Source organism: Mustela nivalis (genome assembly GCF_964662115.1).
Source record: "Mustela nivalis genome assembly, chromosome: 3".
Classification (NCBI taxonomy): Eukaryota; Metazoa; Chordata; class Mammalia; order Carnivora; family Mustelidae; genus Mustela; species Mustela nivalis.
This window is the reverse complement of record NC_139022.1, coordinates 179,852,356-179,868,863: the sequence shown is the minus strand read 5'-3', so window position 1 is coordinate 179,868,863 and position 16,508 is coordinate 179,852,356. Positions and strand designations below refer to the sequence as shown.

The window sequence follows — 16,508 nt, the reverse complement described above, 5'->3', positions numbered from 1 at the left end:
CAGGTCATGATCTCAGGGTCCTGGGCTCTCTGCTCAGCAGGGAGCCTGCTTCCACCTCTCTCTCTGCCTGCCTCTCTGTCTACTTGTGATCTCTGTCTGTCAAATAAATAAATTAAATCTTTTTTTTTAAGTTGAAAATAGAGCTACCTTATGACCCAGCAATTGTACTACTGAGTACTTACCCCAAAAATACAAATGTAGTGATCCCAAGGGACACATGCACCTCAATGTTTCTAGCAGCAATGTCCACAATAGCCAAACTATGGAAAGAGCCAAGATGTCCACCAACAGATGAATGGATAAAGAAGATGTGATATATATACATATATATATGGCTGCATAGTATTCCACAAATGAAATCTTGCCATTTGCAACAACATGGATAGAACTAGAGGGTATCATGCTTAGCGAAATAAGTCAATTATCATATGATCTCCCTGATATGAGGAATTTAAGAGGCAGGGCAGGAGATTTGGGGGAACTAGGGAGGGAAAAAATGAAACAAGATGGGGTGTGGAGGAGACAAACCATAAGAGACTCTTAATCTCAGGAAACAAACTGAGGGTTGCTGAGGGGGTTAGGGACAATGTGGCAGGGTGATGGACTTGGGGGAAGTTATGTGCTATGGTAAGTGCTGTGAATTGTGTAAGCCTGACAATTCACAGACCTGTACTCGTGGGACAAATAATGCATTAGATGTTAATATTAAAAATGGGGCTGTTTTCCTTACTAAGTTTTGAGAATTCTTTATATATATTCTAGATGCAAGTACATGGCTGGCAAATATTTATTCCAGCCTGTGACTTACATTTTCTGTTTTTGTAATGGTGACTTTCAAAGAGCAAATGCTTTATTTTTTATGAAGTCCAATTTTTCATTTTTTGGCTGAGTAGTGTTTTGGTATCCTATTAAAGAAAACTTTGCCTAACTCAAGCTCACAAAGAGCTTACTCTGTTTTCTTCCTAAAGTGTTCATTCAGGTCTATGACTGATTTTGAGTTGTGTGTGTGTGTCTCTGTGTGTGTGTGGTATGAAATAGGGTATTGTACTCTTTTTTTGTATCTGGTTATCCAGTTGTTCTAGCACCGTTTATCAAAAATACTCTCATCCCCCCCCCGCCCCCCCACTGAATTGCTCCTCCCTCTGTTCAACATCTGCTGCTCAGGTTTTACTTTGGGAGTTTCGACTCTGTTCCACTGGCTCATACATCTATCCTCATGCCAGTCCCACACTGTCCTGATTCCTGTAGCTTGGTCATAGATTTTTTTTAATAAAATGTTCTGGTTTTTTAAAAATATTTTATTTATTTATTTGAAAGAGATCACAAGTAGGCAGAGAGGCAGGCAGAGGGGGAGGGGGGAAGCAGGCTCCCTGCTGAGCAGAGAGCCCAAAGTGGGGCTTGATCCCAGGACCCTGGTACCATGACCTGAGCCGAAGGCAGAGGCTGAAACCACTGAGCCACACATACGCCCCGGTCATAAATTTTTAGGGCAAGTTGTGTGAGTCCTCTGATTTACTGCTTCTTTTTCCAAATTATTTTGACCACTCTAAGTCCTCTGAATTTTGAAATATATTTTAGGATTGGCTTGATATTTCCTTTAAAAAAGTTTGCTAGAAATTCAGTAGGGATCACAGTAAATCTGTAGGTCAGTTTAGGGGAATTTGCTCTCAAGATAATGTTCTGTTCTCCATTCCATGAGTATTCTAAATCTTTTTGTTTACGTAGATTGTGTTCAATCTCCCTCAATAGTTTTTAGCTCTAAGTATACAAATTTGGCTCTTATTTTATTACCTTATTTTTATTATTTTCAATGTTATTTCAAATGGAATGGTTTTCTTATTATCATTTTCAGATTCTTCATTGCTAGTTTACAGAAATATAATTGAGATTTTTGTATCTATTTTGTATCCTACCACCTTATGGAGCTATCTTATTTTTTTTTTTTCATCATCTTATTTCTACCAGACTTTTTTTACAGATTTGTTAGAAGCATGTTCCATGCAAATAAATATGGTTTCATTTTGAAATCTATGTCTTTAGTTTATATTTGTTGCTGTGTTGTATTGTCTGGAACTTCAGTAAAACATCAAATAGAAGTTTGAAGTGGAAATTCTTGCTTTCGTCCCAATCTTAAGGGGAAAGTATTCAGAATGAATGAAGTGTGAATTAGATACAAGAGTCATTAGGCACTCTTTACCAGATTACAGGCATTTCCTATGCCCACGGGTGTGGAATTGTTTTTGTCATACATAGATGTGCTATCACGTCAAATAGATTTTTCTGGTTGACCAATATGCTCACATGTTTAATGTTCTTTGTATTATTAATATACTTATTACATTCATTTATTTTCAGATGTTAAACCAACCTTGCATTCTTGGAATAAACTTCAATTAGTAATGGTATATAATGCTGTTTCTCTGTAACCACATTTGGTTTGGTAATATTTTGTTAAAGATATTTGCCTCTATATTCACGAATGCTTCCAGCTCATCCTATTCCTCCTCTCTGGGACGACACTGTCTGGCATTGGTGTCACGCACTGACACCACAGAGAATGGAGAAGTGCTGCTTTCTTCTCTGGTCCTGGTCCTGAAGGTCTGTGCATGACTGCTGTTATTTTATTCTTAAAATATCAGGTAGAATTTATCAATTTATTAGGACCTGGGATCTTCGTGAGAAACTTAAATTAACGGTTGTCTTTGTTATATGTCTATTCAAATTTTCTATTTCTTTTTGAATGTCAACTAAGTAGAATGATAACTCCCTTTCTTAAGAAAGCATGTTTCAAAAAAAGAAAGGAAGGAAGGAAGAAAGAAAGCATGTTTCAACCTTGGGATGTTTTAAGTATAGAAAAATTTAAGAGACCCAAGCCTATTATGTTACCATTTGTGTAGTAAAAAGTAATCGTGCATATTTAATATTCTATGTTCTTGAATGATGACAAGAAATTGTCCTGCTAGGAGTGGGACAAAACAAGATCTCGGCTCCAAGTCTTAAATGTCTATGTGCATCTAGGAGGTGAGGTTGGCCTGATTCTATCTTGTTGGATGCCAAATAGAAATAAGGAAGCTGTGTCTGGGAGAATCTTTTGTGGGATTTAACATAATGATCAATGGCAAGTGGCTGTCACCGTGGCAGCCACATGGTCAGGGCTGGAAGCCAGTGTCACACAGGACAGTCCCAGGCAAATTGGGACAGATGGTCACCCTGGTTTTAACGGCAGCAAAGAAAAGTCTGTAGCCATCTGCTCATGGCTTGGAGTGAGGGTCACCTCTTAGTGGCTGAGTCCGGGGTGGGGGAAAGGCTGGGCATGTGATAGTTTCCACTAAATGTGTTTCTAAACTTCCAGCAGATGAGCAACAAGGAAAATGACTTCGTTGACAATATCATTGTTACTAAAGGTGGGTTTCAACACCTTCCTACTTCGAAATTATTACAAGGAGCCCTCCCTCTGATGCCCTGCAGGGACTGTGGTGAGATGGAACTCCTCCCACAGAGAATGTAAAGTCACCTGTGACCTACAGAAGTCAGCATAGTCACAAATCCTGTTTTAAAATAGCCCACCAGAAACTCCCAGACAGCTGTAGAAAGTAGATCCAAAAGGAGGCAAAAGGAAGTGACCCTGTTGCCCTGATCCTGTGAAGAGCAGATGCCCCCCCATGCCTTACTCCACGTCTCTTTCCTACAGTGACTCCCTACCATTTTTCAATGAAAAATTTCAAAGATCTATAAAAGCTGAAAGGATTGTACAAGAATGCCCAAATACTCAACACTAGGTTCTACCACTGTTAAAGTTTTGCTGTATATTTTTTTTACCCTATGATTATCCATCCATCGTTATACATCCCATGTACTCCAAAGCCTGTCAGGTGCTGACAGCAGCACCTTCATTAAAGCGCAGTAGATTGCACAGTTTTAGCAAACCCATTTTTGTACTGTGTTTCTCTCTCTCTCTCTCTCTCTCTCACACACACACACACACACACACAAAATACAAGCCCCACACTTAAGAACATTTTCTGTCCTTCGATTTTTCTTCTCCTCCCCTCCCCACCTTTGCTCCCACATGAGCTGCACCCCTGGGGACTGTTGGGGTCGATTCCATGTTAAAACATGTTAACCCCCTAGGCCTACCCGGGCCTACTTAGCCATAGTGACTCCATGTTGCCTAGGTAGATATTTTGTTGTTTAATAAATGCCTCAACAGTTATTGATATCAGTTCCAGGTAACTATTACTAAAACACACACCTAAAACAAGGCCATTTTGTTTATATCAGTTCCAGGTAACTATTACTAAAACACATACCTAAAACAAGGCCATTTTGTGGTTTAATAAACACCTCAACAGTTACTAGCATCGGTTCCAGGTAACCATTACTAAAACACACAGGTAGGAGACATCCAATCAGCCAAAGCCACATACATAGATGTCTGTAATTGTGCCCTATAAAAACTAGCCTGAAAGACCAAGGAGCATCGCTCTCTTCGGAGGCGGCCCTGGCTGGTCAGTCTGACTTCTAATGCTTGGCATAGAATAAAGCTTTACATAACTTTTACTTTGTCTCAGCCTCGTTTCCCTGGCCAGTCAATCTAACTTCTAATGCTTGACATAGAATAAGGCTTTGCGTAACTTTGTCTAAGTCTCATTCCTTTGATAACAGACCCAACATATGGGGGCTCGTCTGGGATCAAACAACGAGAACTGAGCCAGCATCAGAATTTCTGGGAAAAGCCTCCAGAGGTAAGATCTCCATATTCTGTGAGATCTGGTCTGTCTGGTTGTGGAGCTCCAGGGTATGGCCCACCGGGGAGAAGCTGGACACAGCCATGCTCCCCAGGGCTGGAGTGGATGTGGGGATGCCCCACCCCTCTTCTGGTAGATCGTCTGGTGCGTCCTAGGTCCTAGGACACCCCTAGGTGGTCATCTGGGTCTGTAGGGGGCCAGGTAACCCCCATCTGTAGGGAGCCGGGAAAACCCCCACCAGCGGGTGAGGACCGCTGGGTCTGTGTGTCTTTGTCTTGTCTTTTTGTTCTCTGTTTTGTTACTCGTTCCTAGGGGACCGAGAAAATCCACACTGGTGAATGTTTGTAGGGGACTGAGAAAATATCCACCAGCGGCAGGTTCTGGGTAAGGGCCGCTGGGTCTGTGGTTGTCTGTGTCTTGTCTTTTTGTTGTCTGTTGTGTTTGAAGAAATGGGACAACCAGAGAGTAAGGGGTCTCTGACTTTCATCTCTCTGTTCCTCCTAATAAATGTAGGACTTCTCCCTTGCTCATTTCTTATGTTAATGGCTATAACTGGAGCCAACTGTGGTTGGTCTAACTCGAGACAGAGACTTTAAGGAATATTCCCAAGGAGCTGCCAAAACTCCCTTTGTTTAGGGAAAGTTCCTTGCCTTCTCTGGCCCGACCTGGACTGCCTAGCCCCTCCTCCTTGCTGGCGAGGCCTTCTGTCTCCTCCTCCTGTTTCTGCACCAGCTTGGGTGCAGCCTGCATAACTGACTTGTAGACCATCCTCAGTGCTTCCTGTACCACGGCTCCTTCTCTCTTCACTGTCAAGAAACAAAAAAAGCACCCCTGGACCTAACACCCCCCACTCCAGATCTTCCCACCCCGTGTCTCAGGCAAACATTAAAAGTGGAGTGGGTCCAGGTGAAACGTAAATCAGAATTTAAACTAAATTAAGTTTGTTGGTTTAATTAAAATAGACATGTCTTTAAAGTTACAGCAGCAAATGTGAAACTTCAAAGTTTACTGAATGTCAAATAAGCTCATGTTATTTGTTAAAATCTGTTAGCAAAGAAATAACTGAAATAATGATTAATTGTCTGTCTCAAAGCTTTAATAGGTAATTGTTAAAATAGCTTTCAAAGTCTTTAGTAACCCGAAACACTAAAGGTTTACTTGGATGACAAATGGACTTAAATTTGTTGGACATCTAACCAAATGGGATATCTTAACCAAATGGGATAAAATACTAAAGCATTAATTACTGGAACCAGGTTTGTGCTTTTAACTTCTTACTGCAAAGAAACTAAAACTATTTAAATCTGTTGGTAAACAAGTTTTGTGTTTAACTGACTCATAAATTTGCCATCTACAGAATTCTGTTGTAACTGTTCACAATTGGTTAATACTTAGCCATCACTAGAGACTAAAGTGTTTCTAAAGAATAAAAAATTCTACTAACTGTAACTAAGACTGATAAAAGTAGAAAAACAACCCTATATGTAAAAAGTAGGAGATACATTAAAAAAATACATTTTGTTAAAGATAAAAGGTAATTTTTTCCTAAATAAGAAAATAATTTTTTTTTAAAATGGCTTGGGACAAAACCTAAATGCAAAAAAGTTGTAAAAGATTTGTGAAGAAAAATCTTCAAAAAAGAAATTTTAGGTATGGTCAGGACAGACTAAAATTAAAATGAATTTTAAAATGTAACACCTCAGAATAATAAATCACATGAAATGACTCCATGTATTCTAGACTACCAAAAGAAAACACCATTAAGGTGTTTATTAAAAGTTTTAAAGTTGTCTAAAAAACCAGAGGAAAAGCAGTTGACTGATGACTGATAGTAAGTTTAGAAAAATTGTACACACACCAAAAAAAGGGCTTAAGAGAGTAAAAAGTTTTGTCTTAAAATAAAAATATCTGGTTGCACCAGAACTTGAAAGAAAATAATAAAAACTAAACTTGAGGGTATTTGGTAAGTCATAAAAGGCTTGGGGAAAGTTACCTTTATTTGCTCTGGTTTATAGGTTTGAAAGAAAACAATGAAATATGTTGGAAATTTAACCATATTAGATCAGTTTTGATGGATGTATTCACAAGAAGGAAAAAAAAAAGACTAATAAATCTTTTCCTGTAAAATGTTTCTGTTCTTAAGAAAAAAAGGACTAAAGCCCTATGTCATGGAAAATCTATATTGGTGGTCCTCTCAAGTAAATGTTGACTATTATATAAACTAAAAAAAAACAAAAAACAAAACAAAACAAAACAAAAACTGTATAAAAAAATCTGCTTTTTTCTGTTCAAAAAACAACCAACGTTTTCTTAGATTAATTGATCTACTGTTAAGGAGAGAATATAAATGGTTTTCTCTTTGCCTGCCCAGAGAAAGCAGTTTCTATATTTTGTTTTATCTGTAATCCTATTTAAGCATGTGCTTTAAAACTTAAATTTTAGCAATTGTCAACAAGATTTAAATTGTAAATAAGATCTCTTTGACTCATAAGGCTTTTCCTTGGTATGCTAATTACTCAAAAAATACTGCTAAACCACTAATAAACCTTGGGTTACACATGGGTAAATGCTATAACTATTAATAGAAATTCTATGCATTTCCTAATGTTTTAACCTTTTGATAAGGTCAACTTGATATTGTAATTATTGAAATGTTATGTGTCACAGAAGTAACCTAATTTTCTTGTCAGTTAAACTGTAAAACCATATCTATTTTGAATTTTTGTCATTTATAATTATTTTAATTTTCTTATAAAATAAATTCTGCCTTGAAGAAAATTCATATGGGAGACTTCCAGGACAAATACAGGTCTTCGATATGTTGAAATCCTGAAACTGAAATGGATAAAAATTTCCAGAACTAACTAAAACTACATTCAAACTAAACCAGAATTAGTAACATGGGACCTCAATCCCCGGTGAATGAAGAACTACTGCCCAAAGGAACCCCCTGACTGGAACCCAAACTCTGATAAAGGTAAGGAGAGTCTATGTTTCTACCGCCAGGCTCTGCTGGGAGGCCTCCATGCGACTGCAAGGAGACCCATAAATTTATCTAAGATTAGTGTGGTGACTCGAGATAAGGATGAGTCTCCGGGGCTTTTGTAGAAAGGCTTATGGAAGCCTATCAAATGTAGAGCCCGATCGACCCTGAGGTGCCCCAAAATCAGAGGGCCTTTGACAGTCAGTCAGCCCCAGATATAAGGAGAAAACTTCAAAAAATTGAAGAACTTGAAGGGAAAAATTTGACTGAGTTAGTGAGAATAGCAGAGAAGGTGTTTAACAACCGAGATACACAAAAAGATGAAAAACAGACTAGAAAAAATAGTTAAAGTTTTGGCGTTACATGAGACGGGGGAAAAGCAAAGGAAAAGAGGTCAATAAAAAGGAAAAAGGTAAAAATGATCAATAAAAACTAGTCTGATTATAGACAAAACTGATGAGAAGTCCTAGCTTCAGGTCAGTGTGCTTACTGCAAGGAAAGAGGACATTGGGCCGAGGAGTGGCCCCAGAAAGAAGACGGCCATGCCGGCCACCAGAGACTAAAGGGACCATGGTTCAGAGCCCCTCCCCAAACCTCAGGTAAAAATTGAGGTGGAGGAAAAATCAATTGATTTTTTGATGGACACGGGAGCCCCATTTTCATCATTACTAGAGCCTGTGAAAAAACTCTCTGAAGAGGAGGTCTGGGTACAAGGGGCCAATGGCACAAAAAGACGTAAACAAACAACAGAAAGGACCTTAAATTTGGCCTGTGTCTGTTCACGTCCGGCAGTGCTCCCTGCCCTGGGAAGCAAAGGCAGGGATTTCCAGAGAACACACCTTTGCTCCCGTCAAAAGGCCCAAACTGGGGAGTCCCAACCCGGTCAGGACTTGCGGGAAGCTAACAAGTGGATTAAAGATATCCACCCAATGGCGCCTAACCCCTCTACCCAACTCTCCCTCCTGAGCCCCAAGAGAACCATGTACACTGTCTTAGATCTCAAGGATACAAGCGAGTCTCAGCCCCTCTTTGCTCTTGAGTGGTCCAACCCACAGAAAGTGTTCCAAGGTCAGCTCACCTGGACAAGAACAACGCCCGAGTGATGGGGTATCAGGCCCTCCTCCTCAACGAACTGAAAGTGACTCTCCGGTCCCCGGCGGTGCTAAATCCAGCCATGTTGCTGCCAGAGGAGCTGACTAACCACAGCACTTGCTAATAGCCGCTGAGGACTATGAGTCATGCTTGCGGGGGACAAGCCACTTATTTAGGCTTTGATCTCCAAGAAGGAGTACGTTCACTGTGAGTCCAGGAAACAGGTAACCAACCGATACCCCTGCCCCACCCACACTACTGCAGGGAGGTCCTAACCCAGGTCACAGGAATAAGGCCGGATCTCACAGACACTCCCCTCCCGGATGTGGAGATGACTTTGTTCACAGATGGGGGTAGCTACATGGCCGATGAAAAGAGGTATGCAGTGGCTGCAATGGTTTCTCCTGAGCAGGAACTCTGAAAGGCGGCCCTGCCACACATCTCTAGGAACAGCAGGTATGTCTTTGCTACTCTCCATATACGTGGGGCTATTTATAAAGAAAGGGGTCTATTAACAGCAAAAAAATAATAATAAAAATAAATAAATAAATAAATAAAAACCAAAAAAACCTGGTTCTCCTACAGACTATTTGGAACCCAAAAGAGGTGGCCATTATGCATTGCCCGGGATACCAAAAGGGGACTGATCTGATTTCAAAAGAAAACCAATTAGCAGATCAACCAGCAGAGCAAGCAGCCAGAAAAATGGCTCAAGAACTGGTTACACTCCCGGCTCCAGCCCTACCAGAAAAACCAGATTATTTAGAGGAAGATTTAAAATATTTACAAAAATGGACTAAATTAAACTATAAAGGGGTTTGAGCTAAGACCAGGACAAAAAAAAAAGTTAATTCTCCCTCAAAGACTAAAAAATAAAATAAAATAAATTTTAAAAATTAGTAAACCAAATACATCAGGGTACTCATTTAGGGACACAGAAACTGAAAAAACTCATGGGCAAGCAATTTCAGGTATCTAAATTAGGGCTTATGGCTCAGGATAGAGTTAATAGATGTGCTCAATGTCAGGCAGTAAAAGCAGAAAAACTAGGATGGAAAAAGCAAAAGAAAAAAGGGTTAAAAACTAGGAGTTTATTGGGAAGTGGATTTTACAAAAATAAAATAATATGTTAGTTTTGTAGATACCTCTTCAGACTGAGTAAAAACTTCTTCTGCCAAGCATGGAACAGCAGAAATAGTAGCCAAAAACTACTAAAAAAATAATTCCTAGGTTTGGGTTGCCTCTTGTGATCGGGTCAGACAACGGCCCAGCATTTGTGAGTTCAGTCTCACGGGCATTGGCCAAGGCCGTGGGCACGGATTGAAAACTACACTGTGCCTACTGGCTCCAGAGTTCCGGACAGGTAGAGAGAATGAGCCGGGCTCTTCAGGAAACCTTGACAGAGTTAATTCTGAAAACTGGGGGTGGATCTCCTGGCCCTTCGCCCTCCTTAGGGCGCGATGTACACCCTACTTAAACAAGGTTACCCCATTTATTTTTTTTTATTTTTTTAAAAGATTTTATTTATTTGACAGAGAGAGATCACAAGTAGGCAGAGAGGCAGGCAGAGAGAGAGGAGGAAGCAGGCTCCCCGCTGAGCAGAGAGCCTGATATGGGACTCGATCCCAGGACCCTGAGATCATGACCTGAGCCGAAGGCAGCGGCTTAACCCACTGAGCCACCCAGGCGCCCAAGGTTACCCCATTTAAAATAATGTTCGGGAGACCCCCTCCACTCTGCTCATGGCTACAAAAGGTTACCCTAACAAAAATGACTGATCAGTCTGTATTCCAGTCACTACAAGCACTACAGTCTGTCTGAAAAAGAGCCCATGCAGGGATCCAAACTGCCTACACTGAGTTGAAAACGGAGGTAAATACCACATCCTTACCAACCCAAAGACTTGGTTTGGATACGCCGCCACGGAGTGAAAAACTTGAAGTCTCATTGGAAGGGACTGTTTACTGTCATCCTATAGAGGACCCGAGGGACTCCAGCATCTTACTACAGAAATAAAACGGACAAAACCTGTGGTTCCCATCCTAATGGGAACCACTAACTGATTCTTTAAAAAGTCAAAGAATTGACTAATCTCCAAAGAAAAGCGGGGGGGGGGGGGTGTTGGGGTCGATTCCACGTTAACCCCCTAGGGCCTGCCTGGGCCTACTTAGCCATAGTGACTCCATGTTGCCTAGGTAGACATTTTGTTGTTTAATAAATGCCTCAACAGTTATTGATATCAGTTCCAGGTAACTATTACTAAAACACATATCTAAAACAAGGCCATTTTGTAGTTTAATAAACACCTCAACAGTTACTAGCATCAGTTCCAGGTAACCGTTACTAAAACACACAGGTAGGAGACATCCAATCAGCCAAAGCCACATACATAGATGTCTGCAATTGTGCCCTATAAAAACTAGCCTGTAACAGCAAGGGGTGTCGCTCTCTTCGGAGGCAGCCCTGGCCAGTCAGTCTGACTTCTAATGCTTGGCATAGAATAAGGCTTTGCGTAACTTTGTCTCAGTCTCGTTCCTTTGATAACGGACCCAACAGGGACCAAACAAATGCTTCAAATCAGTCGAACAAGCCATTCCAAGCACTTTCTGACCCTCCTTTTGGCTCTCCTCCTTGATTCAGACCCCCTGCCCTATGGCTCTGAGCTCACCTTTAGCATCAGGGAGCCCTCTGGGTGGATGGCAGTGGTGGAACAGGGACTCGGGCACTTCTGGAGTGGCCGGGGATCCTTGTGTTCTTCTCTGCAGGGATGAGGCAAAAGGAAGGAAAGACTCCTCTCAGCAAAAAAGAGCCCTGCATTGGGCAGTGAGCTCAGAGCGTGCCCCTGAGGCTGCCCAATGCCATTCACTCGCCATTATTGTGACGCCCTCATCTGCAAAGCCTCTGAGCCAGCAGCTCTTGGGAGGTTGTCTTTGTGCTCCGGGGTGGACTACACAATGTGAGGAACCCTGCAACAGCTCCACCGGTAAAGGTCTCTAAGCGCTTGCCAGCGAGAGGCCACAGAGTCACTCCTCTGGCTGTGGTGCCCCACCCTGGACCCCTGTGTTCACGAGCCTGCAGGGGCAGCAGGGCTGAGTTATGAGTGGACAAGGATGGGCCTTGGAGCCCACAGCATTCCGGGCTCCTTTGTTGCAGCAGCTCTAGAAAACGAGTGCAGGAGATGGTCCTTGGTTATCCAAGTATGTCCAGTGTAATCTCACAAACCCTTACAAGCTGAGAAATGAGGAAGAGGAGGAAGTCCAAGAGATCTGAAATGTGAAAAGACCAAACCCCCGTTATCACTAGAGACCACGGGGCAATGTGGAAACTGTGGGAAAACAACAAATCTGCATTCCGAGTCAGCCTAGAAGCAATTCTTCCCCAGAATTCTTTCCCTCCAGAAAGGAAAGCTGACCTGGTGTACCCTGGTGGCGCCTCCAGAGGCACCAGGCATGGACCCCACTGCACTTGCCCAGGCACGTGATCCATGCACACCTGGAGATAATGAGTCTTGCTTCAAGCCACTAGATCTGTGCATATTTGTCATGCAGCAATGGAACATTGATACAAACCACTTGATGGCCATTAGCTGAGTGGAACCCCTGAGAAATGAGGCAAGAGAGGTCTTTATACATATGACCCTCCCTCCATAGCAGATGAGCAGTCAGAAGAAACACTCCCAATACACGGATCTGATAAGGACTATTAGAGAAAAGCACTTGAGAAAGCCCTTCACAAAGTTCTGGAGCCCCAACATGTAGCAGCGACCCACATCGGGTCACGCCGCCAGCCTTCTCTGAGTGCGGGTTTAGTTTCTGGGTCGGCATCAGGTCGAGGGATTTGAACAGTCCTTGATCCCCAGGAACGGACACCCGGACACACTACAGCTCTGTCGGGAACTGAAGGCCGGCGGGGTCCGGGCAGGGGCTCCTCGCGGCCAGGGCGCCCCAGGGACACTTGTGCGCTAGAGCAAGGCCGCTGCTGCACGCTGCCGGCGCCCCGACGTCCGCCCCCGCCACGAGGGCCTGCAGCAGGAGCGCGAGCGCCTTCTCCGGCCGGCCGGGACACACCGGTGGGCCGTCCTCCCCACGACGGAACGGCCCTCCGTAACCCGTTTCTTCCCGTTAAGCGCGCGGCTGGCACACGGCAGGTCTGCACAGGGCGTCCGGGGGCCGCGCAGGACGGTCACGGGTTGCGCGTGACGCACGGAGGCCCGCGACCGTGTCCCTCGGAAGACACCGCCGAGCGCCGGCCGCGGCTGCAGCGCGAGGGGCGGCCAGAAGCGGCGGGTCCCCGGCCCCCGCCCCTCCGGGACGCGACCCCTCGCCGCACCGGCGGCACTTCCGGCCGCTCCCCCGGGGGAGACCGACTTCCGGCCGGGGGCGCCGCGCTGTGACCCCGTGACCTCGCGCCTGCTCCCGCCCGGGGAACGCCTCGGGCAGCCCCACTTCGACCCCCGCGTGTCTCGGAAGCGCACGAAGCGGTTCTAGGGCTCGTGCGGGAGAGTAAAGCGGGAACGGGTCGCCCGGAGCCACGGAGCGCGAACGGCCGGGGGCGGGGACGCAGGGGCGCGGCGGGCGGGGGTCGGGGAGCGGCCGGAAGCGGGTCTCTCCCCCCCCGCCCCGGGAGCGGCCGGAAGCGGGTCTCTCCCCCCCCCCCCGCCCCGGGAGCGGCCGGAAGCGGGTCTCCCCCCCCCCCCCCGGAGCAGGGCCGGAAGCGGGTCTCCCCCCGGGAGCGGCCGGAAGCGGGTCTCCCCCCCCCCCCCCCCCGGGAGCGGCCGGAAGCGGGTCTCCCCCCCCCGCCCCGGGAGCGGCCGGAAGCGGGTCTCCCCCCCCCCCCGGAGCAAGGCCGCGCGCCCTCGCTGGGTGATGAACCGGCAGCGCCCCGCCCTCGGGGGCACGGACGCGGGTGAGGGTCGCGGGAGCTCGGAGGAAGGTGGTTTCCCGCCGGTCGGACGGCGCGGCGCCTGCGGCTCACCTGCGTGCGGACGGACGCTCGGCTCGCGGCGGGCGGCCACCAGAGCGCGGGCCCAGGGCCGACGGGGCGGACGCTCGCACAGAGCGGGAGTCGGTTACTAGTTAACTCTGGGCGGCGGCACCTCGCAGGCCCCTGGTCCCGGGGAGTGTCGCACTGGGTCGGGGACCCGTGTTTTCACTTCTGTGAGGTCAGAAACTGGGGGCGGGGTGGCTGACCTCAGCGGTAAGTGGGGGTTTCCCTTCTCCGAGAGATTCTACTGGACGCGGAGAACGAGCGCAAGCAGGGGAGCGGCGGAGAGAGCAGCTGAGCGGGGAGCACCAGGCGGGACTCGATCCCAGGACCCCTGGACCACGCCGTGAGCCGAGGCCGCTGCTTAATAGACGGAGCCACCCAGACACCCCTAGATTCTACTTTTTAAGAAAACGACAAGCCGCTTCTCAGGGCGACCTGACCGGACTCCCCACCGGCGCTGTGTGATCCCGGCAGCCTCCCCGCCCCGTTCGTCCCGGGCACAGCCGCTCTAGTGCTGGAAGGGTCCCTGCGCGCCGTCTTTTCCTGGGCTTGTTCGCCGCCCATCGGCCCTCCTCAGTGAAGAGCTGGTTCAAACCTTTTGCCCATTTAAAAAATTAAAGCGCTGGGTCATTATCGGAAGTTCTTTATATATTCTGGACACAGTTATATGACTTATCAGTATTCATGTCTGTGGCTTATATTTTCATTTTCTGAATGGTGACCTTTAGAAAAGCAAATGTTTTTAGTTTCTATGAGAACCAGGTGCAGAAATATGTGGGCCTCCAAGGAGTCCGCCCTGCTAGCTTGATTCTATAGATAGTGAATGTGGAGATGATGTCGCACGCACACGCACGCACACCATGCAGACTCACATATACAGACACACACACAGCTCTGTGCTTGAGAAGTCCCAGCTACAAGGTGACCCTGGGCGTTGTCCCAGGCCTAGATATGAGTGGTGAAGAAGAGGGGCACCTCGGTACCTGTGGGAGTCTCGTTTGGACGGAGAGCTCTTCCTTCTCTGCTGCAGCTCTTGGAGTCTGTTGCTGGCGGCCCTGTGTCATGTAGTCAAACGTGCTCAGCTTCTTGGCCACTGGACAGGAGAGTGAAGGAAACACACAGTTGTGATTACACAAGCAAGCAGAGTGGCCCACATGCCACAACCTGGCCTTCCAGGGCTCCCCCAGGGTGCTGGGAGCTGCTGCTTAACCTGGAACACTGGGGGGGGGGGTGCTGGATGGCCACTCCAGACCTCGTCTGGCCTGTGGGCAGCAGACAGCAGTTCCTTACACCTCCAAGGCCTGGGGTCCCCCCACCCTGGGAGCAGCTGCCCTGCCTCCTTCCCAGGCCTCTAAAGTCCATGTGGACTGACACTGAGGGCTGTGCCCAGCGCAGCTAGGCCGGGCCACTGGCTCCAGCATCGTGGCAGTGGCACTCCAGGTTGCTGAAAGAACATCTCCGAGCTCTCGGCAGCACGGTTCGTGAAATGGGCCCCTTTCAGCCACGCACCTCAGGGGAGGTGCCCAACTTCCCATTACTCTTTTCCTAAAACCAACAAACATGACAGATGGTTTCTATTTATTTCCGGAAAGTGAGAAAGCCCACCTACAGAAGCCTATTTGCAGCTCGAGGAGCAGACAGAGGGCGGGCCACTCCCCACGCCCTGTGGAGCCCCCAGAGGCTGCTTCCCGGGTGGGGTGAGTGCAGGCTGGGCAGAGCCCATCCCCTTCCCTGGTGGCTTGTGTGAGCGCTTCTGCTTTTGTTTGCTTTGGCTTCTCTTTCTCAATTAACTCCTCCTGGCTCCTGCTGCATTCTTCACACTCCCTCAGAACCTGTGTCGGCTTGAGGGTGCAGAGCTGCCCTGGGCTACATGCTAATGAAAACTCTCGTCCCTTCACCCAGATTTGCCCCGTCACCATCCCCGTCGGAGGGTAAGCACACGCTGTGTGTCTGCCCGAGCTCACACTCCTGAGTTTAGTGGCACACTTTCATCTGACAGTAACAAGAGGGGAGGCCGTTGAGGAAGCGAGGCCAGAGCACAGTGTGTACCGAGTCCCTCGTGTTCGCTCTGGCCTTACGAGGCTCTAGCATGGGAGCTCAGGGCCGCTGGCCTTCGGGAGGCTCTCCCCCACCTGTGTGAAGGTGGCTTTCCCTAACCCCTGCCGCTGGCACTCCCGCACGTCCTTCCGGGACAGCTTGCCCTCGCCAGCGTCCCCACTCCTCCTCTTGTACTGCAGACTCGTCTGGGTGTCCTTTTCCCAAGCTTCAAAGTGGAGCATCTAGCTGCCAGCTCCAGGCCCCCACCTCAGGGCATTCATGTGGTCCCACCCTCTGGAGGGCAGGCTGACCCCAGCGCCTTGCAGTAGAGGTGATGGGGTGTCACTCCCATGACTGTGCTACAGAAGGCCGGCTCTGCCTTGCTCTCTTGCCTGCTCCAGTGAAGCCTGCTGCCCTGTTGGACGCTCTGTTGAGCTGGAGCGTCTGCACAAGGACTGGCAGGAGGGACTGGCTACCAACTCACAAGGAGTCAAGGTCAGGAGCTGACCTGCCACTGCCCTGGTGATGACCCTAGAAGTGAATTGTCCCCTGTTGGATGAGACCGCAGCCCCCCCCCCCGGCACATGAACGAAGGGACAAGGGACCCACAGAAACTGCCAGGCACTAAGACTGTTGTCTCAAGTGCCTACATTTTGGGGTAA

General features: G+C 47.1%; 1 protein-coding gene and 3 long non-coding RNA genes across 4 annotated transcripts in view; 3 read left to right on the top strand and 1 right to left on the bottom strand.

Annotated features, from left to right (window-relative positions):
• The window catches only part of ZDHHC11B (zDHHC palmitoyltransferase 11B (putative)), a 54,839-nt gene that overhangs the window by 25,077 nt on the left and 13,254 nt on the right, over nt 1-16,508 (bottom strand). Inside the window, exon 7 of the mRNA XM_082724583.1 lies at nt 14,793-14,902. Within this exon, the coding sequence (XP_082580709.1) occupies nt 14,793-14,902 (110 nt within the window). The remainder of the gene's footprint in view (nt 1-14,792; nt 14,903-16,508) is intronic.
• On the top strand, nt 4,503-12,435 carry LOC309861571. Its single transcript, XR_014310027.1, has 3 exons — nt 4,503-4,745; nt 5,061-5,132; nt 11,589-12,435. It is a non-coding gene; the product is annotated as an uncharacterized lncRNA (long non-coding RNA).
• On the top strand, nt 8,811-11,056 carry LOC309861569. The gene is made up of 2 exons (XR_014310025.1): nt 8,811-9,279; nt 10,359-11,056. It is a non-coding gene; the product is annotated as an uncharacterized lncRNA (long non-coding RNA).
• On the top strand, nt 13,607-14,445 carry LOC309861572. The gene is made up of 2 exons (XR_014310028.1): nt 13,607-13,728; nt 14,048-14,445. It is a non-coding gene; the product is annotated as an uncharacterized lncRNA (long non-coding RNA).